At 47.4% G+C, this 24,233-nt stretch overlaps 1 protein-coding gene across 2 annotated transcripts in view; it reads left to right on the forward strand.

Annotated features, from left to right (window-relative positions):
* Glra1 (glycine receptor alpha 1) overlaps positions 1-24,233 on the forward strand; it is a 101,254-nt gene that overhangs the window by 21,189 nt on the left and 55,832 nt on the right. For both annotated transcript variants that reach the window (XM_013078811.3, XM_004836543.4), the window contains exons 2-3: positions 10,720-10,847; positions 17,152-17,219. In XM_013078811.3, coding sequence (XP_012934265.1) covers positions 10,720-10,847; positions 17,152-17,219 — 196 coding nt within the window. The remainder of the gene's footprint in view (positions 1-10,719; positions 10,848-17,151; positions 17,220-24,233) is intronic.

The raw sequence follows: 24,233 nt of genomic DNA on the forward strand, positions 1-24,233 counted from the left end.
GCTTCCCTTTGCCCCTGAGCCCTACAACAATAAGCAGGAAGGAGTGAGGCCCAGGCTCTGATCTGGTCCCACCGTGAGCCCAAAAGGTGACACTGCTAGAGGAGCCTGAAGATGGGACACAGAAAGGAAGGAGAAGCCCAAGAAACAGCGACCCTGGAGATCCTGTACCCTGAAATCTGGCCCCAGCACCTTGTCCTTCCCACGTCACCGATCCATCTTCTCAACTCATTAAGTCCCTCAAGCTCTCCTTGACATTCCTCTTCAGTTCTCCTAAGTAAATATTCTTTACAGAGGATCATATTGAACCACACAGGAGAGGGAACTTAGTATTAATAGAATGCGTATTTGAGTTGAGTTCGCTGTGTTAGCAGATTTGAACAGCTGTTCCAAAGCCTATGCCAAAATTCCACTTCCATTACATTTGTGCGTCAACTCTGCCATCATGACACCTTGATCAAGTCACTGCCCCTTGATGTCTCAGTTTCCCCACCTGAAAAATAAAGAAGAAAAATGGTGGTGCTCCAGAGTGGTTGGGAAGATGTGGAAGCTTGGGTGGGGAAGTTCTTAGCAATGCGCATGGTATTGACAGAGTGTTTGCTCATGGGCCGTTATCGTTAGCCTTAATCCATTCCACTGCTATAGAATGGAAATGATAGTCCCTGCAGAGTTGTTTACAGTCATTAATTTATAGTAGGTGGTCAACAAATGTCTTTATTTTAACGCACAAAGTGACCATCATTCTTAATTCTTTCCCCAACATCTTGGAACCTTCTCAAGGAAACAAAGAAATTCCACCCCACTGAGCAGAGTTGTAGCTTTGATTTTGTCTTAGAGATTCAGGGAAATCGAGGGAGGCCTCTTGGAGAACATTATTAGAGGCCGAGGTTCCCTGTAGCTCTCTGTATTTACACACAAATACCCACTTCAGTTAAGCCCTCTGAACTCTCCCTTAAGTGCTCATTCCCTGAAGACCGATCATTCAGTTTATTAAAGGCAACTTCGGGTTTTAATTCAAATTGTTTAGTTCAAATCCTTAGACCATTTAAGAACCTTTCATCCTGGGTGAGATACTCCGTAACAGTTGTTTCTTTTCCCAGCATCATCCTTTGAGTCATCTTGAATGCTTGAAAATCATATATCCATGCTCCACTCCATTGAAAACCTCTATGCTTTTCTGGGATAAATAGCACCATTTTTGCGGATGCAGTCCCTATGGGTTTATTGGAACTTGGCTATTTTTCCACTACAGGTTTGAAATCGTATAAAGGGGAAGACAAAGAGGTGTGCTTTTTTTAATATGCCCAGATATTCAAACACATACTTGTTTTTAAATAGATTTGTCTCTACAAGTTTGAGACCTTTAGAAATCTCTGGCTATGGTAAGCTTGTCATTGACATAGGCGAGAGAAAATTCTACAAAGTCAGGTGAACCTCAGAAAGACATTGAATCTTACGAATTTCAGCCACCTCCTCAATAAAATGGGGATAATGATACCCAACTCATAAGAACATTTAGAAGACTCTCATAGATAAAGCTTTTAATATAAGGCCTCATACTTTATAATCACTCAGTAAGGACTAGAGGTTATTATTTTTATTTACATCATTTTCTAACACCTAATACTCAGACACACAATAGGTATTTCTATGCTTATTTTGAGTAAATAAGAAAATAAATGAAGTAGTAACCTAATGCTACCTCAGATGAGATGATCATTACCTCAAAATGCCTAGTAAATGAAGAGTTCACTAACCTGAGAAATGAAAGTTTATTTCCACTGCATTTGTATAACCACTGTGACCTTTTTTTTGCCATTCAAACAATATTTGCCGGTGGTAAAGGTAGATAGCATTTTAAAGATGAATAAGCTGAGACAGAAATGTGTAAAATGAAAGGAAGGACGGCTTCAGAAAAAATTTTGACAGAGATGATCTAATAAGCAGTCAAGAAGGCTCTATCTGCCCCCATGTCTTTGGGAATGACCAAGTAAGACAAGCAGATGTCCCAGGTCAAAGCTGGAGACCCCAGTTACGCTATGATTCTACCATCTGAGACCCTGCGCAGACTTCTCAGCCTCTCTATTGATCCTTGTCATTATTGGTAAGGGAAGGGCATGTTATGGGGATGTGGGGCCATAAATGGAAGAGCCGTAGGAGCTGAACTGCTAGGTAGGAACAAGCGATGATCACATGGTTCTCAACTCATACTTTTCAGTTCCTGGAGCTCCTAATTCTCACTAGTAATTCCCGAAAGTCTTGGAAATATTTGTACCATGAACCAGGGCAGCTCCTCCGAGGGACTCCACAAGTCACCATCACCTGCAAGAGTCAATAGAGCATAGAGGTTAACAGTGTGGGGTGTAGAAAGTAGTTGACTTGTCAGCTTGCTGCTCACCAACTTCAAGAATTTGGCTAGATTTCTGCCAATGAATGAGTCAGCTTCTTCATCTGTAAAATGGGGTAATGATGTCATCTTCATGAGATTGTTAAAAAGATTAAATACGGTGCATGTGCAAATTATCTAAGCTATAATAAGCAGTGAATGGGAGCTATTACTATCATTAGCTAATATCATGTATCTTTTGATCCTATTACTATTTCTCCTTAATATGCATACCTCGCCCCACCTCTGCAACCCCAAATGACCAGTCTCTGCTAATCAATGTAATCTTTTTTCCCAAAAAACTTTGGTCCGGAAGCCCTGAGCTCCATTACTCTGCAAAGACACATTTCTCCAGTGAAATTTATCTGATTAAAAAGAAAGCTGCATCGAAGGTAATGAGAGCCATTTGCTCTCTGGTCCAACTCGTGGAATGCATGCTGATGATGCATAGCCTGCTAAGAGCTTTTACCCAAACACAGCAAACCCCCTAGGCCAATCGTCAGGCACACAAGCCTCTGAAGAACCCTGCCTTGACATCATGGTGTAATACATCCAGGGGCTACTTGATGCCCAAGGCATAAGCCAAGAGGCCTTTCACCTCAGGACCAGACTGTCGAAGGACACTGAAGGTCAGCAAATTTCCCCAAGTGAGACATACTGGCCATCAGGACCAAGAGACATGGTTGTTGCAGAATTATAATTAGTGCCATAATGGAGGCGAGAACGTAGGGTTTCTGTACATAGGGTTGAACTAGCAGGTTGTTCAAGTCATTCCATGGGAAGATGCCCCTGCAGAGACAGGGAGACAGAAAGAGAGCCTCTTCTCCTACTTTTCTACCCTGGTTTTCCTAGAGGAAAGCAAGGATTTTCCCTGGGGGCTGACAAAGGGCCCCAGGACCAGAGCTCGGGCCTGTTTTTTTACTCCAGCCAAATCATATCACTGATGGAAAAAGTTACCTGGCTAAATTAAGCTTCCTCTGGGATGACAGGTATGTATCACCTAGTTCACAAATATTTACTGGGCCTTAAGCCCTGTCCATGCACCAGACTCTGTGCTTTATGCAAACCATGTTTCTAAAGAGCCTGGAAGAGAGTCTGTGGAAGCCATGCCTTTGGAGTCCTGTCTACCAGGGGGATCGGGTCTTGAGTCAGAGAAACAGGAAGACCTGGAGGGAACCAGCTCAGTGCATGCCAACGGTGACGTTCTGCTCCCAGAGGTGCTTAGCAGATCATGAAGTGAGAGTAATAAAATGTCAGGCACTACCCCCTCAGCCTAAGCCCCTACTGCAATCAAATAAAATCAGAATTGCACAGCTGGCCAGGGGAAGCCAGATGTTGCCCTGATGATGAAACTGAGGTGACACTGAGGGTGACCAGCAAAGCCCAGAGTATATAATGACCTCCAAGTCACCTGGGCTCAGAACCGGGAAGGGGAAACCCAGTCAGTACATAAGGCCAAGGGTGTGAACCTCGATGAGTCCCTTGTCTTCCCCCAGGGCCATTCTAAAAGTGCACGGAGGCTGAAATTAATAAAACTCAGAAATTCCTCATTAATTGCCTCCCTTCCCCCAAAAAAACTGCCTTTTTCTAAACCACCACAGTGCAGTCAGCCAGGTGGTAACTTCTTATAATAATTGCTAAGGTATGTAATCTGTCCATTGGCCAATAAATTACACAGATCCAAAGGCTATTCAGTAATTGATCTTGCACAGCTACTACATGCCAGACACAAGACTCGTCCACACAGAAAGATGTTACTGGTAGGCAGTGATGCTGTCGTCTGTACCCACCGCTGTGTGCCTCACGCATACAGTGGGTGCTTAATAAATCATAAGGACCAAGAGGGCTCATGGAAATCAGAAAAGCCACTACTCTACAGCACAGGACTTTGACAGCGACCGACAGTACGTGTGGGGTCATCCGGGGAGTTCTCCAGGCAGCCACCACCTGCCAAATGACGTCAGCACTCAAGGTGAACATGTTCACCAGGCCCAATCTAATCCAAAACTGCCATTCCACAGGAGAAGAAACTGAGGATGAGCTAGGAAAAAGAATGAGACCAATGATGCCAGGGAAAGTACAAGACTGCACCAAAGCGAGTACCCAGGCGCCCCATGGCCCTCCCTCAGCACATCCTCCATCCCACAGGGACCATCCTGCTGGTGTAATAAGAAAGTGACCCCACCACCTAGAATGGGCCCCTTGATAGCTTCTGACCACGAAGCCAGGCACACTCTGCCCAGAATAAACATCAGCTCCTTGGGTTAGCTCCCCACCAAGACAAAGGGGATACTGTGGCCCAAGTCAGGGGACAAACTGTCTGGAAACCAAACACGCCCTTGGGAGCCATGTTTCCCAGACTGGGCCAGGCCACAGTTCAGTTGATCTGGGGCAGAGCTGAGACAACAGATTTATTATTGTTACTGTAAATGGGTTGGGAAGGATAACTTTCCCTTAGCTCTTACTCCCACCAAATGGACATAGACCCGGTGTCCCAACCGTGCAAACACTAACCCCACGGACTTAAATGTACCATCCTCATTGTTTATTCTTAATCTTCTATTCTCCCACTCATGCACTCTCTCTCTCTCTCTCCTCCCCTTCTTCTCTTCCTCCTGATACACACACTAAACTTCTTTCAGTTTCCCAAGCTCCCTCTCACCTCTAGCATTTACACAAGCTGTAAACCTTCCTCCCCTGTTTTGCCAAGCCAACTCCACACCAACCTTCAAGTCTTAACCCTAAAGTTGTCCTACCCCACAATCCCCCTCAGACCCTCCCACCCTCCTACCAGCCACAGCTGGGTGCCCAACCTCCAGCTGACTGAATTCCTCAGTCATGGCAGACTCAAACATCTCCACTTTCACTCCTTCTTCTTCCTCTCCCCCTGCCTGGCTCCCTTTTCTTTTCAATCTACACCTCTACCTTCCTGCTCCAGCCCTAAGGCCCTCCCTTGGCTGTCCTTAGCTGCCCAGTCCCTCTCCGGCCTCCCTGCCCTTCCTCCCCTTTCCCACCTTGACTCCACGACCTCTTTGCCTACAGTGATCTTGGGAGATGGCGTCTGTCAGGGTGCTCTTGAGGGTGTTGTGCCAAACAAAGTGTAATCAAAATCGTTTCTCCCTGGCCTTATTGCCAAGCATAGTTCATTAGAAATGCAGATTGACAGCTCCATATTGATTCCTTATTTCCAATTGATGCTTGAACTGAAGAATGAGAATCTGAGCATCATTGATCTAGCCTTCCTTCCAACACATGCTTGAGAAACACTTCGGCTCACTGTAGAGAAATCTTGAGACTGGATGGGGAAGGACCAAGACAAACATACTCATTTTCCCCCAGAGGAGTCCAGACAAATTCAGATCCCAAGATCAGGTGCGTGAAAAAGAGGGAATATTATAGATTCATTAAAGGATGGCCTTGGGCTGGAGGACTCTTAAGAGTTCTCCTAATCGCTTCACTTTTTATCTCAGGAGACTCAAAGCCAAGAGCCAAAGGTCACACAGCCCCAACTTTGTAATACAACCCTGCCCCTCGCCCTCTGTTGAACTTTACTTTTGGACATTTCCATCATCTGTGTCATTGATAGTCACAGCTCACGTCCTCTGTTATGGTTTGGGTCTAGATGTCTCCCCAAAGCCTCCCGTGGCCATAGGCTTGATCTAGAGTGTGTGAAGCCGGAATTGATTCATGATGCAGACCTAGGCTGAAGGGGACTAGGATTAAGAGTGTGAGTGCTACCCACCCTACGTAGCCTGAAAAAAGATAAAAGGGGCAGGGAGATGCTGTCAAGGTTCCCTTGTTGCCTTTGCTACCTGGTGTGTGCCATGTTGTTTCTCCTCTCCAATGCCTGTTTGCCATCCCTGCCTTGTAGCCAGATGACTACGGACTGAAATCTCTACAAACTATAAGCCAAATTAACCTTTTCCCCTCTAACTTCAAGTGTCAGGTATTTTGTCTCAGCAAAGAGAACAGTAACTAACACATCCTCTAAGGACCAACGGCTCTTGGTATAACAGACCCCCTGAGGGAAATTGAAAGATGTCTAATGTTCTGTCCACTGAAGACACCACAAACCATAAGGCTTTAGTGGGGGATGGAAAACATCGTCCCCGAAGACCTCACAGACATCCTGAAAACTACTATTAATCAAATCTGCCTCAACCAAGTCTAATCCACCCACAACATTTAATAATCCCGGAAACAATTTGCATCATTCCAAAATACTTTTGCAAGGTCAGAAAATTCTAATGATGGAGCATTTCACCTCTCAGATTCATTTCTAGCTTCTCTATCCAGTGCCTCACGGTCCACAAACAAATCCTTAAGTCCCTCAAGGTGATGGCCCCAAACATGCATCAGGAGCTCCTTGAGGCATATTTACTCTTCCCAGATGCACACAGCACAGGTCCACTGGGGTGCAGGGCTTAAAATAATCCTGTTCAAATTGTCCTGTCTAAATATAGGCCGAAATGTACAAGGATTATCAAGTGGAGGGAAAGGGCTATTTGGGCGTAAAAATGAATGAAGCTTTTGTATTGGGGAAAAATAAGAGAATCTTTGGACTAGGGCTGTGAGGAAGGGGAGTGTGATTTACTGCTGCTGAATACACACGATAACACTGACTTAATAGTAAGCCAATTGTCTTTCAGTCCAGAGAGCCTCCGTGTGTCCCTAATGCCTTCCAATGCGGCTGATCTTCTTCCGTGACTTAGGGAAAGCTCAGGAGTCATTGTAGAGGTAGAACACACACAGGACAGAAATTGCCAAAGTGAAAAACTGGACATGAGACTTTCAAAGGAATTTCAATATGAATCACTTGACACAACGCTAATCCACAATTATAGCCTCTCTGTTTTTAAGTGTCATAAATTCAAAATTGTGCATGCCAGGGTCACTAGAGGTCAGACACGTTTTGATTTTCTTGGCATGACACGATACATAACAAGTTTTAGAAACAAATACTGAAAGAAACTATCCTGATTTATACCCTTCACCGTTTACAAAAGTCTTTTTGAAGCCGGGGATTTAGCTCAGTTGTTTCCGCGCCTGCTGCGCAAGCTCAAGGACCGGAGTTCGATCCCCGGTACCAAAAAAAAAGTCTTTTTGAAATGTTGTAGCATTTGTATGAGTCAACTCATGAAATCTGAATTGAAATCCTTTCTCTCATTAAACTGCTGTGTGTCCTGAAGCCAGTTACTTCGCTTTTCAGAGTCTTGGTCCCCTCCAGTTTGGCTCAGAGCCAGGGTTCTGAGTAAGGCCGTGGACAGGTGACCACACACAGATACGTTGCTGCAGACAGAACTAGAATGAGCCGAGGACTTGTCAGCTTTGTGGAGGATTGTACTATTAAACAGCACTTTATGCTAATAGCAGGTGCTATGGGATGATTTGGGGCGAATTCATTCTCCCACTGTACTGCCTAATAGGATTCGGGCTTATGAAAGAGGTCTAAGGCCGAGCGATGGCATGCGCTGTCTGGTAGCTGCTGGGAGGGAGGGCTGTGTCCCCAAATCCTTTTAGGGGACAGGAGGAGCTGCAGAGAACGGGGCTTGTGGAAGCCGCACGGCTGCCATCCCTAGAGAGGGTCTGGAAGGGAATGGCAGCGCGGGAACGTTGTGCGTCACCCGCCTCTGCTCACAACAGCCCAGGGCAACCCGTGAGTCCAACAGGGACGCAGCCGGGACTGTGGTCGTGGTGGTGGCCATGGACAGTACCAGGGAAGACCAGCCCGCCGCGCTGGTCGGTGATGCAGCCTAAAGCAGGGTGAGACGAGATGGACGCCCTCTCCAGGCTGCGAGCTGCCACACGCACGCACTGCACGGGGAAGAGTTCAGTGAGTCCCAGCCATTGTGCACCTGTGCTACTCCTTGGGTAAAGCTCATCTGCCAGATAAGCAAACTAAACTTCAGGAAGATCTGAGCCACCTTGCCAGGGTGATACAGCTAATAAACCACCCATGTGGGACACATTGCAAATCATCTGTGCTTTGCCTCTTTTGTGCTCTTCTATACATCTCATCATACAGATCAAAAATAAACATATGTGGCCAGGGATTTAGCTCAGTGGTGCCATGCCTGCCTTGTAAGCACAAGGTCCTGAGTTCGATCCCTGGCACCGAAAAAAATAAACATATAAAAATAAATAAACGTGTAATATACACATCTCAAGCATACTTCTACAAAGGCATTTTTATTTTATACATTCACACCTTCTACCCCAAGTATGTATACACCCCACACGCACACAAAAATTCCCATACCAAATGCCACACTTGTCATGAACACAGGTATTCACACTTTCACACACGCTGCTCTACACAGCACAATCCACTCCACATCCACAAATACCTGGTGCCCATTCCCATCCCAGCACATCCATTCTGCATCCACCCATTTGTATACGGGACACACGTACCCACCACACATAGAAATCTACCCACATCGCAGAAGGTCTCCTACATCCGTAGCTGCACACACATAAACAGGCAAGTGTTCTTGTCTCTCATTCTCTGCATCAAAACTAGCTCCTTGCCTGCTGCACAAGTGCAATGACCCGAGTTCGATCCCAGTACCAAAAAAAAAAAACAAACTAGCTCCTCCCAATATGAATAAAGCATCTCCAGATTACTAACCCAGAGTTCCCAAATCATCCTGAAATACCTTCCAAATCTTCAAAGCAATGCCAGATGCTGTCAATGGCTTTATTACTATGCATAATATCTAATTATTTTAAAATTGTTAATCCATATATAAATATTTATGACCACCTCCCACTAGCCAGGATATTTGATTAATTAAAGTAACATATTATTTGTTTATTCATTCATTCACTGTGCAATCTCCGAGCACCAGAGAAGTCTGAGACACCATGATACACACCGTAGGGGATTAAGAGAACAAACAAACAATAAGTAAGTAAATAAATAGAAACAAGCAGGATTCCTGCTTGTGAAACACAAATAGCTGCATCACATGGTGGCCTGGCTCCTGGCTTGATGGGACCTGGTAAGTGACGGTCATGAGAGGAGGGCGGGACGAGGTGAGGAGTCCACAGGTGTCGTGGGGGTCACTGTGACCTGGAGGGGCAGCATGGGAAGGAAAGTGTGGTGTTCGAGTTGGGAGGAAATGTGTGGTACATGCAGGATGCGGGAGGGGATTGTTCTGCAGGTGTTGGCAACTGAGCAAAAGGCTTTGAAAGGAGAGGCTCAACGAGAGATGTGGATTTGAGAGTCACTCATTGGAGCAGATCACTGGAACCATCATAAGTGATGCCCTCAGAAAAGGCGCAGAGGCGAAGGGTGAGGGAAGCCGAGTACAAACCCTGGGGGCACCGTGTCCTGCCTGATGCAGTGGTGGGAGCTTCTGTCAGACACACGCATTTCTCCCTCTGTCCATCTACTTCCTCCCATACATCAGCCCCAAGGGAATGTGGCAGGGCGGCACACAGGATTAGGAAATCTCGGGGTGGTTCTTCAACCCCACAGTCTCCCATCTTGATGCATTCTGAAATCTCTGTCTCCGAGAGTCTGGCCGGGGACGGTTGTTGTTCTTAGACATTCGTGATTCGTACTGATCTAAATGGCGATTTGGGAGCGCTTTGTTGGCAAGGAAGGTAACCGAAAACGCGTGAAGCATCCACAGCTGTTTGATTTCAAATCCCTAATTCTTGATACAAAGAGGCAGAGACCACTGATGAACTCTGAGACCTACAGAGCTCACCAGGCCCAACTGAGCATTTTCTAACATGGATGTTTCATGAGGCAGGAGCCCCAAAACTATGAGAATATAAGCTCGTTAAAGGTTCCGCGGAGGCCTGGGGTAAGCATGTCTGATTAGATTTGCGTTCCCAACTGCACTTGGCTTTGGAAACATTTTATTTTGTCTTGTTTTTTAATCGGTGACTGATTGTGAAGAGAAGCCTTGAGCTTCTTGAAGGCTAGGTTGTTTCTACTGTAAAGTCCCTCGGCTAAATTGTTCCATGAAACTGCCTTGCCCAGGGACCCCAAAGTGGAGGCCGATTCCACCAGACGGTTACCCCTTGGATCTCCTCTCCCAGGGAGGCCCAGTACCAGCGGTGACTCCCCAAACCCCGAGATGAAGCCTTAAAGGTGTCCGTGGTTTCTCTGCCTTAGTCAGGCACTCGGCTGCCCGCCAGGCCTCCATTTGGGCTGGGTAAACACTTCAGCCCAGGCCTTCGCTCATTACGGACCCCTGTGACCCATTGCTCTGCTGAGAACACTCGGGCAGCTCTGCAGCCGCTGGACTGAATGGGGCCAGGGTCTGATCATAGCGTGAGAAAGAGCCATCGTTAACCCTGTGCTTTCCTCTCTCTCTCAGCCTCGCTGCTTCCAAGGAGGCTGAAGCCGCCCGCTCTGCTCCCAAGTCGATGTCACCCTCAGATTTCCTGGACAAGCTAATGGGGAGAACGTCTGGATACGATGCCAGGATCAGGCCCAATTTTAAAGGTAGAGAAAACATTCCTTTCGTTTCCACAGGAAAATGCTTTCCCAGATTAGAGAATCAAACAGCGTGATATCGTATGCATATGGTATGAATCCCACAGCCCCTTCTCTCTGTACCCAAGGCCAGCGCTGCTCACCAAGTCAACCTTTTCTCCCACCAAACCCAGACAAAGCCTCAGAGGCTCCAACTGCACAGCACCTTTAGTTGCTTGGAGGCAGTACGTGAGGCACGGCTGACTTGCTACCTCTGGTATCTCAGACGGAGGATCCTCTGGGCATGGAGTGCAGCAGATTCGAGTCTGGGCCTGGTCACAGGCACACTCTGAGCTTGGATCAGCCTCTCCCTCTCTCTGGGCCTCCAGTTCCCCAGCTCTGCCGTGATGCACTGGGCCCCATCTGCAGGGTTGAATAGAACCTTCCTGGAATTTCAGGGCTTCCACCAGGTGCCCCCAAAGGGAGAAGCAGTGGAACAATGAGCAACTCCTCTACTTCTCCCCAAGTGGCTCCACTTTTATTTGTTTTGTTTTGTTTTTTATGTTAACAGTTACACTTCCGGGGGGGGGAGTGGTATTTGGTTATGTCTTTTTTTTAAGTTTGAAAATTTTGATTAGCCCATGTCTGCAGTACAAAATGATTACATTCATCATGGGGAGCTGGTACATGTGCATCACATACCTTAATTCTTTTTACTTCCCTCTACTTTTATTTGTTTTGATATGGGGTCTCCTGTCAAATTCACGCACTGAAAAGTTCCCACAGATTAACAAATAATTCTGAAAATATCTCATCTAGATCAGAGCCACAATTTCAAGTGCCTACCAGGGTTAGGAAGGGAACTGAAATGGGCCAGGTGAGGCAGAAGTGAGATAACAGAGAATGGTAGAGACTATGGATAAAAAGCGCTCCAGGCTTCTTCGAATGGAGAAGCTGCTCCGAGCCCTAGCCCACAGGGCCTTATAGAAATATGGGTTCCGTGTGGCCAAATCAGCCAGGATTCTAAGAAAAGCCACAAATCAAGGTCTATGTGAAACTTCCCCATTCATACAACACAGAAGTTCAAATGAGATACGTCTGTGAGCCAGATCTGCCCCATGGCTGCCAGATCACAAACCCTCTGCTGGTCCAGGCCAGCAGAGAAGGTTCATTTTGCCCTCCTAGCCCTGTGGGATCGGAATGTCTGGAAGAAGGGAGGCCAGTTCTGTGTTCACTGATGCCTTAGGAGGCTGTAAGTGTCTTAAAATGCCTAGGCGAAGTCTGGAGGTGCCATCTTAAGGCCTCCTTGGGAGTCTGTGCACTATGACCTTCCTTTCAGAACCCTGGTAAAAATGTATTTTGGGTGGTAACGTAAGCCCGTAATCCCAGCACGTGAGAGGCTGAAGCAGGAGGATCATCGTGAATTCAAGGCCAGCCTGAGCTACATAGTACATTCAAGGCCAATTCAGACTCCATACCAAGACCGTGACTTAAAAACACAAACAAACTTTTATTCGGAGGACCTGCAGCCAACCTCTGCATCCATTCCTGATTCCAGATGCCCTTCCTCACCGCTCCTCTGGCTCAAGCCCAACAGCCAACAAGGGCAGTGACAGCTGGTGGCAGCTGCTTAGCATGTGCCTACTTTGCCTCTGTTCTCCAAGTCCCCTTCCAGAGTGCTAGCCACACTCTGGGGAGCTCTGGGAATAGAAAAGGGCCTGGAAGACGCACCAGGGCCTGTTCGTGGGTCCACCTCCCGGCGCTCTGCACCCAGGTTCCTGTCACCTCGCTCCTGAGGCCACATCCTCCATCACCAAGAGCACAACCTTTTTCCTCCAGGGGCCGGAAAGGCAGGACAAAGGTTGTTATCACAGCACACTTGACCCAAGCCCTTCACCAGAGTCACAGCTCTAAGAGCAGAGAGGCCACGCAGGCATGGTCCATGAATGCAGTAGGATGGGGAAGAGAAGAGAAAATCAAAAAAAGCGGCCCTTGGCTAAGGGCTGCCGCTTCTCAGCTCCTGCCTATGGCTGCCAGGAGGGAATGCAGCCCCAGGTAGCCAGGTCTCCCAGGACTAGACTTAAATCTGGGGTTCTCCATGAACTCTTCCAAACTGGAAACTCAATCCTGTCCTTTAAAAGCACCATTGGCCAAACCAAACTTGTTCAAGGAGTGGTTAGGGCCCTCCACCATCAGATCGGGTGGTCCACCCCAAGCAGATTTTTTAGGAATTCTGGTCCACTCTGCCCCCTGGTGGGCTCTCTCAGAACTCCACCCCGAGCAGAGGTGTGATCTTGCTCTTAGGAAGACTGGTTCATAGGCCAAACGTGGGTGCACCGGGGGTTCACGCCTCAGTTGTCCTCTGTGCATACCACCAAGCCTGGTGCATGGAAAGCCCTCGGTTTACTTTCATAAGTGAATGATCAAATGAGCCAGCCACATACTGGCTGTTAAATGGCTTTACCAAGCCAGGGTTTTGAAGACCAGGAATGTTTTGTTTTGTCTTGTGTTTTATTTTTTGAGACAGGGTCTCGCTATGTAGCCCAGGCTGGCCTCAAACTCACAGCAATCCTGCCTCAGCCTCCTAAGTGCTGGGATTATAGGCACATCCCACCATGCCTGGGGACCAGGGACTTTTCAACCATGGATTTTTTTTTTTAAACCAGGGATCAAACTTGGGAACTTGTACTTGTGAGTCAGGTAGAGGAATTCAACCAGGCATTTTTAACCCAGCTACTGTGACTCGGTTCTTTGTCTAATGCTTGTTTATTCATTTGTTCGCTCACTAACAGAGCAATGGATTTTCTTTTATCTTGGTTTGGTTTGCTAGAGATGGAACCTAGGACTTTCTACTGGACTGCATCTGCAGTCCTTTTTATTTTTTATTTTGAGATAGAGTCTTGATAAATGAGTTGCCCAGGCTGGGCTCAAACTTGCAATCCTCCTGCCTCAGCCTCCCAGAGTGCTGGGCTTCCGAGTGTGTGCTACCACCCCCAACTAGCAGTGGACATTTTTAAGAAATAAAATTTCATTCAGACCCCTGAATTGGGGCCCTTCCCCTCCCCAGTTTGAGGTATTCAGAACTCTGGGTCCCAAGACCTGCAGAGCTAGATAATCTCATGGCCCTCTCCCAGTAACGCTCTAACCTCTTTGGCCCCCTTGTGCCTTGAAATAAGCTGCAGCTTCCGGTACCTCATCCCAGGGGCCAGGAAAAGGGTCTCCCTTATGGTGAGGGTTGGGAGGTTGGCAAGAAAAGCTGTCTGCCCCTTACAACCCATGAGTCTTTTCACACTTTCACTAGGGCACAGATTTCCAAAGGCCCCAGAGAAATTGAAGAGCTCCCAGAGAGCCCAGCAGGTCAGGCTTCCAGTGACCCCAACACAAAGCTAGAGGCCCACACTGTCTGAAAACCTCACAGAGTGATTAATCACTCAGCAGCTTCCTCAGGCACCAGACATCTTCCTGCTCCTGACCCCTCCTGAAGGTAAGGGTGGCCAGGACTTGCAGGCACCAATGCCCATTATAACTTGGAAGAAAAGAGTGCTACTTACCTGACACGTGTGACCCCAAATAAACCCTTACGGTATCGGGGCCTCTACTTCACCATCTGCGGAATGAGCTGATGGGCCTCTGTCCTGGAGCTCTGATGGCCTGTGTCTTTTCCAAGACTTTTTGTATTATAATGGCTCTCAGGATCAGGGGCACGGCCCAATGCAAACACATACACAAAAGCAAAATTAAACTTTAATATTTAATGAAATATAGACATGATCCCGCTGCCAAAGGCAGCCGGATTGTAATTTTCTCAAGATAATTTAATTTCAGATTCCTATCGATGAACCTCGCCTCCCCATGGGGTCCCTTTTGCTGACACCCTCTCAAACACATAAATCAGGATCTACTTTATATGAGAGTCACAGTGCCAGACACTCACAGGCCTGGGTGGGCACCGTGCGCCCATCGTTTGGAGGGGTGGGCAGTGACTCTTGGGAGCAGGTCAGTGGCATGAGGCTAAATGGAAAGAAGGGATTTGAGGCTGAGGCTAAATGATGGGGAAAAATAGGCCTCTGTCTATTTAGGTGAAAATGACAAGGAAGCAGATTTCCACTCTGCATAAGGAAGCGATTTGTTAACACAGAGCGCTACCCAGCTCTGGAAAAGGCTGCTCCCGAGCAATGAATCCCCCAGTGCTGGAGGTGTTAGGGACTCGGCTCACGTGGGGTGGAAGCTGCTCTGTTGGAGAGATCTTCGAGCCAGCTGTGCAGCTCGGAAGACACGACAGTCTGCACTAACACCCAGAGACTTGACTTCACACAGTGCAGGGCCTGGCCAGGGAATCTGCAATCGAAAAAGTCTCCCAGGTGATTCTGCTGCAAACAGTCTTGTCTGCACATCAGCTTGGGAGCCAGTGGTTGGGGTGACTTGAAGGGGCCTCCCACCCCCGAGATCTTAGAACCCTGAAGCTCAGACGGATTTGAAATGGATCATTTCCATAAGGGAATGCCAAACTACAGAGCTGAGAGTGATGACCAAGACCTGCTCTTCCTTCTGGAAGGGGAACCAATGGAGAAGCCAAGATCCACAAGATGGAAGGGGTGACCTGGCCATGGTGGTGCACGCCTACGATCCTAGCACTCCAGGAGGCTGAGGCAGGAAGATCAAAAGTTCAAGCGGGCCTGGGCAACTTAACAATTCAGTGAGACCCTGTCTCAAGATTTTACAAAGGAGTGGGGATGTAGTTAGTGTGAAGATCCTGGGTTCCACCTCCAGCACACACGCACACACACACACACACACACACACCACACACACACATACAGGGAGGGAAGACACACTCCCAAGGTCACGCAGCCAGTGAACCCTAAAATTAAGTCTAAATCCCAGAGGTCCTGAAACTCCCTAGGAGGAAAACTCCGGATTCTCACCAAGACTCAGTCCTCTCCTATCCACCAAGATTTCTGGGGGGAAAAAAGGAAATCTTAGCTGAGTTTGGGTGCAATGCTTGGAAAACCTTTTTAAGAAAGATGAAATGGAGTCCATACAGAGGATACATTGATGTCTCCTCTTTCTTTCCACAATCAGAAAACTTTGGTTCTACTCTCTTTTAGCTAAATGAGCCTGAGTGAATGGATAAAACTCTCCACGGTCATTGGTGAAACAGGAACAATATTTCTTCCCTGCCTACCTGTCCCTCATGGGGACCAACCAGAAACCGGACCTTAAAAAGTCCACAAATTGCAATCTCCATGAGGACTAAGACCTATTATTCAGAAAGACTGGACCTATTATCTGAATCCTAAACACAATCAAGCTCAACTCAAGGCCCTCATCTTTAGGAGATCTCTCCTGGCCAGTTCTTCAGAACCTTCCTTTGACTCTTGTTTTTTTGTCGGTTACTAGTGAGCCTACATTCCTCTCTAATTGCTCCCCCTTGTGGCAGCCCAGTGCTCAGTATTCTGGATTCTGCCCTATGTGACAAAGAGCGCTCCTCTTCCTTCTCCGAATCTCTTTCCTACAGTACAGTCATTAAGACAATCACCTTTAGAATTAGGCAAACCTGAACTCAGACCCTGGCTCAACTCTCTACTAGTGGTGTGGCCACAAGTAAATAATTTAACCTCTCTGAGCCTCTGTTTCCTCAGAGAGGCTAGAAAAAGGTGATGTTAGTAAGTAACACTCTCAGCACATGAGGGAACCCTCTAATGCCTTAATTAATAGGATAAAATGAAGAGACTGCATTTCAACTAGACAGAGCTCCCTCCAGCAATGAGATACCAAAGCAGTGCATATTCCTCCACTCCATTCCTAACCTTTGCAGTAAGATTCAAAAAGTTTGCCTGGGCAATATTTAACAAAGACCAGTGGACTTCCCTGGAGGTTTCCTCTGGATTCCTCAGCTGGTAATTTCTATCATTGCCCTTCTGGAGAATCATTCTTGGTTCATAAGTTCAAGGCAAGATACTCGCTGTTCCTCATGATTCCCAAGATGGCTTCCAAATGTTATAGCCATAAATACATTTCAGACACAAATTAGAAGGCAGGCAGCCGGTGGGGCTTGGGGAAGAGATTGCAACCATATGGCAGGATGATGAATCATCCTGTGTTAATGAAAGTACATCTCAGCTCAGCCCCTGGCGTTCTGTACCTGCTGCTCACCTGGGGATGAGGAACGTGGCATAGAGACTTTAAATGGAGGCTGGGAATCCAGGGAGTGTAGGAGTGGGGTGGAGGGCACGCGAGAGGCTGCTCTGCCAGGGGGACCCTTTCCCGAGGTCGGTTCCAGGAATGGGTCCTGCGCTACAGGGGCTAAGCACGAATCTCTCTTGATTGGCAGGTCCCCCAGTGAACGTGAGCTGCAACATTTTCATCAACAGCTTCGGTTCCATTGCTGAGACAACCATGGTGAGTGAATCAAAATCCAAGCTGCTGCTTCCTGCTGCGGACATCTCTCTCCCTGAAATATTTATCCTCTGCCGTGGTCTTCCCCAAGGAGGTGGAGAGTCAGGTGTTCCTGTCGGGTCTCTGGTGATGTACCACGGGGCTCGGGTGATCGTTAGGGGCTTTGCATAAACACCAACATCTGCAGTGGCTACAAGAACTAACAGGGTCACCACATGGCCCACGTTCAGCCTTACAAGAACACCATTATTCACCGGGCTCCACTTTTAGATTAAAATAAAATATAAAGACCTGCTCGAGGATTTCAAATTCAACTGAAAAGCGGCAGAGGGCTGAAGGTTACAGAAGCTGAAATGATATATTGCAGTAGTTGTACTATTTGCTCTATTTTTGAATGTGTTTAAAATTTTCTATGATAAAAAGTTAAACATGATTACATTAGAAAAAGAGTATAAAGCAGAGATTGGTAAATGTGAATAGCAATTATCTCTGACTCATAGACTTACAAATAATTCTTATTTTATTCTTTCAGTTTTGCTGTATTTTTTAAATTTCTACAATGGATGAATAGTCCATTAGAAATTTTTCTCAGTTCTTGAAAAAGGCCATTTGTCCAGCGTGCAGCAGTCCACACCTATAATCTCAGCTACTTGGGAGGCTGAGGCAGGAGGATCACAAGTCCAAGGCCAGCCTGCCCAACTTAGCACAGCCCTGTCTCAGAATAACAAAATGGAAAAAGCTGGTCTATCTTGGGGGTAGTGCGCTCCGGGGCTCAGTCCCCAATACCACTGCCACCACCACCACCAAAAAAATTCGGTTGTACTCACTTGGAGGAAGCAAGCCACTTGGTGAAAAAATCAGTGCAGCCTAAAATTAACCTCAGTGAGAGGCCTAGATACGCTACTGCCTCAAAGCCCTGTAAACCACTGATCTCTTGCTGGGTGTCTTTATGCCTCAGTTTCTTCATCTGTCAAACCCCCATGGTGATTAACATCCAGTTTTTATGTGTGTTGTGTCCAAGGAAGTGTTTATCCCAGTAAAGGCTCTGCTCACTGCATGGCGATGATGACGATGATGATGATGATGATGATGACGATGATGATGACTGACTGTGACTGTGACTGGAGGCAATTCTGATTGGATCTCCGAGTAGCTGGGTGCTCTTAAGCAACCCCTAGACTTCTCTGAGCCTTAGCTTCATCTTGCCCTCCCCCTGCCTTCTGTCTGCTCTCCTGACCTCACTCCCTCCCCACCTAGCTTTCTACAGAGACCATACAGCTCTGGGACCTTAGGCAAGGTCACCAAAGTCTGCTTCCTCGTCTGTGAAACGGGGACACCAGCAGTGTCCACCTCGGGCCTGCTGCAAGGATTCAGACGCAGAGCGTGGAGAGTGCTATGCACAGTGACACACAGCGCGAGTCAGCTCTTCTCACCCGATGCTTCATGTGGTTCCCAACACGTTTTCACGTTCACAATAGCTGGGCCTTGGTGACCACTCTGCAGCAGACAGCTTGCAGCATGTTCCCCATTTTACAGCTGAGGAAACTGAGACCAGGAGAGAGAACACCACAGAGGCAGTTAGTGACCAGCAGAGAGGAAGCTCCAGCCTCTCAAGCCATAGATAAGGGTTAGCCCTGCACTGTGGTGCCACAACACCAAGGAGCAGGCTCGAGACCTGGGTGGACTGGGGGCCTACGATGCAACAACCTAAGCATCATCAGGAGTGGAAATCCAAGCCCAGACAATGCCAGGCTCCACACACCTCAGGGCAAACGATGGAGACAGCCAAGGAGAGGAGCGAGCCCTGCAGTGAAGACAGGTGGTCTCGCAGCGATGCAGAAGGCTCGCAGCGATGCACTTCCTTAGGGTGGCCCTCAGGGGAGTTCGCCGGCTCCCTCTTTATTAAAGGAAATCCAGAGGGGGCACACCTTGCTGATTTCTGGCAAGCACATTCCGTACTACTGCAATTTCTTTCTTAATTGTCTATATTTGTTTCATTTACTTCACAGATGATTGATTTAGGGGAGAAAACCCCTAAAATCTCAGCTCTAGAAAAATTTCTTTAGAAATGGCCTAACCCAGGGCCAGGGATTTAGCTCAGTGGTGCCACCACCTGCCTCGAAAGCACAAGGTCCTGAGTTTGATCCCCAGTACCAAAAAAAAAAAGAAAGAAATGGTCCAACCCAGCCCTTTATTTTACAGAGAGGGGATCTGATGGCCAGAGTGGGAGGTCACCCGAGCACGGTCACAGCACAGAGTGGATGGGACGGGGGCCTGACGCTCTCCGTGACAGCCAAAGGTCCCTCTCCTTACCTTCTTCCTCCTCCAGGTCTCACCACAAATCCCTGACCACATTCTCATCCACACCTCCTTCCTCATCACTCAGAGTCCATCCAGGGAACAAGACTGGGCTCACAGTAAGAGTACAAAGCCGGGAAAAAGAGCTTATTCTGGAGGAACACTTTAGACACTGCTCTGCGCCCAGCACTGGGCAGACCCTTCTGGATATGTCATCCCATTAAGTCACACAGCAGCCCCTGGGTAAAGGAAGTTATCTCCAGTATGTAACAGGAAACTAAGGACCAGAAGGTTAGGTTGCTTACCTAAGGACACGGCTAATAACTGGCAGAAATAGTATATGAGCTCACATCTCTCTCACTCCAAAGTACATGGTCTCCTGAGCCAAACATAAATATTTATTTCCTAGATTTTTGGGATAACCCAGCCATGGCTTCTTACCCTACATTATAGGGAGTTAGAGCTGACACAGAAACTGAGGCCAGAGAGGATTTCACTTGTCCATGGACACACAGCACAGGCAGGCCAGTGGACTCGTGGAAGTCTAGCCAGAGTCCCAGGGTCAGAAACTTTGCAGCTGGGTTAGCTCCCCAGGAAGAGCAGGCACACATAGCGACTCTGGAAAGAGCTGGAGTCCCCAGGCCTGACTGCTGCCTCCCAGGGCCTGGCAGCAAAGCAACGGGGGTCTCTCTCCATTCCCTCCAAGGAGAGAGGCAGGGCTGAGCTGTCTGTCCTTCACCTGACCTTCCCAGGGACGCTCTGAGTCTCTGCAGCATGAAGAAGGTCGAAGTCAAAGCAGGAATACACAAGAAGGGAGAAGCAGGGTCCTGTCCTAGGGCAGCCCTCTGATAGTCCAGAAGGGACCTAGAGCTCAAATCCAGAAGGAACCAGCACAGGACACGTTCTCATGATGGTGCCTAAGTGTGTTCACTGCAGCATCTGTGTGTCTGTGTGTCATGGATGTCCATGTGTCCAGCATGGGGCTGCGGGACCATGCAGGTGCACACAGACATGCGTACACAGGCATGCTAGTTCCAACGGAGTTTCCAAGAGAAATGTGTAGAGCATGTGGAATGATATAAGTATGTACATTTCTGTGCTTAGGTGTGTAAATGTATAAACATGGATGTGCGTGTGTCCATGAGCAGGTATAGATACAGGATATGCGACACTCTTAAGAGTGAATGCAGGCTGAGGCAGGTGGATCACAAATTCAAGGCCAGCCGGGACTACATGGCAAGACCCTCTCTCAAAAAGACAAAAAAGAAAGAAAATATGAAGGAAGTTTATTGCTTTTATGCATATGTTTGTGTGTGAATATCAGTAGATATAATATTCAAGAGTATGTATCAGCGCCTGAGTCATCATATTTATGTAAGTATATTCAGGTGCATGCAAATACATACATGTGAAAAAGTACTTAACTGAGTGTTAGTATATATGTCCTGGAATTCATGGCAGTGTGTGTGTGTGTGTGTGTGTGTGTGTGTTGGCGTCCTTTGGCTTGACTCCCAGTATTTCCATTATTAGCATGTATGCTCCAGCCTCTTGCCAAGGGTCAGGGTGACCTGGAACAGAGACACACACACTGTAGCCAGGACCCCTAGCAATTGGGGACAGCCTAAGCAATGACAGCCCTCAGTTCGGCCTTCCTTATAGGCATTAAGGGATGCAGAGACCTACACCTGGAGACAAGGAGCCAGGCGCATTCATCGGCTTCTCATCACTGCGGTGAGCTACCCGAAGCTCACACCTAAACTACCTGAGGTGCATTTAGCTTGCAGCTTTGGAGGTCTAAAGGAAGGCTGCCCGTGCAGGGTGCAGGTGGTAGCACCTTGTGGGAGGGAGTCTGTTTAGCAAAACAGGCACGTCTCTAGTGGGAGCACAGATTGAGAGCAGCACCTGTGACCTGAGGGACTCACTAGACCCTGCCCTACAGGCTCCACTGCCTCCCAGCAGCCCCACAGGAACAAGCCTGCACAGTGACCTCTGGAGACGTTCATTTGAACCTCAGCACCAGAGTGCGAGTCCAGCTACACCACCACATAACACCTGTGAGGCTCAGCGGTCCCCAGGCGCCGGGCTGTGAGAACGATGCACCTGGTCACACAAAGCAGTAGGGTACTGAGCCTCTTGTGCAGCCTACAGAAATGGGAAAGATTATTAGCTACAGAATTAATGGGCTGGGCTGTAGTTCAGTGGTGAAGTGCTGGCCCAGCGTGCACGAGGCCCTGGATTCGATCTCCAGTACGGAAACAACAGCAAAAACTTCTACACTAATAAGGCAAGAACTCCAACATGTAAACACAAGGAATGCCTTTCTGGTTGTTTGTTTTTGTTTCCTGTTCTCTCTGGAATCACACATTCTTTCCACCTCAGCTGTTAAGGGCCCTATATATGCTATATGGGGAATTAGGCTCTAGGGATAGGTTCTGTTTCAGGTTTTTCCAGGGACAAACTATCTCTCTACAAAGTCTGCTGTAGATCTAAGAAAATCTGGGGTGACTGTCCCCCAGGTGATGGATCAGCATTGCATTTCCACACCAACACGGGATTTCATTTTTGCCATAAAAGGGAAGAATGAGCTGAAGTGGTTAACACTGGTGTATTAGTCAGCTTGGGCTACCACAACAAAATACCACTGGCTGGTGTGCTTAAATAATAGAAAATTGCTTTGTCACAGTCTGGAGATGAGAAATCCAAGATCAAGGCACCATCAAGTTGGTTTCTGATGGAATACTCTTCCTGGCTTGTAGACAGCTGCCTCCTCGCTGTGTCTTCATGGGGCATCATTCTCTGCATGCAGAGAGAAGGGGAGAGCTCTGGTGTCTCTTCCTCTCCTTCTAAGGCCATCAATTTTTTAGATTAGGGCCTCAATCTTAGGACCTTACTTTACCTCCTTGAAGACTCTTTCCAAACATCCACACTGGAGGTTAGAGAGTCAGTCTATGAATTTCAGAGAGACACCACATTCAGTCCCTAGTAACAGGAGAATAAATCATTTTTTCCTAAAAGGGAAAATAGTAGTTCTGCTCACATTTCATGATCTAAAAGGAGCCATGTGACCCCACCTGAAGAAAATTATAATCCTCCCAAGATTTTAAAAGCAAATAGGAACGCAACATCAATAAATAGTCAGTCTCAGCTTTCAAGGAGTCTATTGGACACTGAAACCAAAGATAATAGCCCAGTACGATGAGGGAGATGGTAGAGGTATGCACAGGATGCTACAGAACACAGAGAATAACAAGCGATTGTAACAGTGGCCAACACTTCCTGAGCATGTATTATGTGTCAGGCATTGTAAAAGTGCTGCAGTGTGATTTTTAGTCGCTAACGTAGCAGACTGTCTTGCTGCTCTCCATGTCAAAATCTTCCAGAGAGAAGTTTCACTGGATGACCCAAAGGCTAAAGGGGTTTGGAAGATGGATGTGTGTCCAGTAGTGCAAAAGAAAGAAAAGTCAAGTAAGAAAAGAGAGTAAGAGCCAGTGTGTAGCTCATGGTTATGTAGTATGTGTGAGGCCCTGAGTTTGATGCCCAGCACACAGGGGAAAAGAGAGTAAGAGAGGATAGCATCCAGCAGGTTTGACAAAGGGGAATGGGAGGAGGGAGGGAACATGCATAAAACTGGGGAAAGTAGTTTCAGGGCCCTGTATAAGGCAAAAGGCAAGCTGAAACAAAAACAATGTGAAAATAAGTCTTTCAAAAAGCTCTTCTGTGAAGGGTATGATTTTGGTGCGGGTGCTGGTCCTTTATCGAGTACTTTTCTGAGCACCTGACAGTCACGGTTAGTGCATTTTGGGGGTGATCTCGTGTTGGACAACAGTCTTATTTTACAGATGATTAAACTGCAGCTCAGATAGTCTTAATACACCCAAGTTTCTCTAGCTGTCTGACCTCCTGCCTGGTCCATCATCTGAGCATGGGAAGTGGGGGCAGCTGAGCCATGCAGGACCGGCCCTATCTTGATTTTCGGCACCCTAGTTTGCCTAACTAACAAGAGGCTAAGTAAGATCACTCAACTCTATCAGAACTTGTACCTCAGGGAGACCCTGCCCAGCCATCCCTTGGAGTATCTGCAAACAAGGCCTCTATTGTACCATGCTGGCTAGGAGTAGTCCCTTCCCGTTGCCATCCTACGCTGGGATCCATGGAAGAACAGAGGTATTTTGCATCATAGAAATAAAGCTCAAATCCCTCTCCTGTTTTCCATTTTTACTCTTGTCAACTTTAGTTATTGTTGGTGTCATCTCTCTTCTGCTTGACAAATACAGCCTCCTTGCTGGCCTCCCTCCCTCCTCTCCTCCTGTCCCTTTCCATTTGCCACTGTTTCTTAGGGAGTCATTTTCAACCCCAAATCAGATCACAGGATTCTCCTCCCTCGCTTTGAACGTTCTTTCCATATCCTGTTCCCTCTTCCCAGAAGGTCTGTGCATTAAAGCCTCCTCATTCCTTAGGTTCCACTCAGAGAGCTCTTTAGTCTCCACTTAGACTAAAAACGCCCCCTCTCTATTACTCTCGTTGCTCTCTGTCATGCTGCCATGTTCTACAGTCCTTGGAACTGTATCTAAAATCTCAAAGCTCACTTGTTTGTTGCCTTGTTTGCTTTTGTAGTAAGACCAGGGACCCTGTCTCTCTGCATCGCCTCTACATTTCTAGTGCCCCACACACTGTTTGAATTTATAGGAGCTAATCGATATTTAGGGGAAGAAATTAACC

Source organism: Heterocephalus glaber, unplaced genomic scaffold (assembly GCF_053883595.1).
Source record: "Heterocephalus glaber isolate CG9 unplaced genomic scaffold, H.glaber_assembly_v1.0 deba00001606, whole genome shotgun sequence".
Taxonomy (NCBI): Eukaryota; Metazoa; Chordata; class Mammalia; order Rodentia; family Bathyergidae; genus Heterocephalus; species Heterocephalus glaber.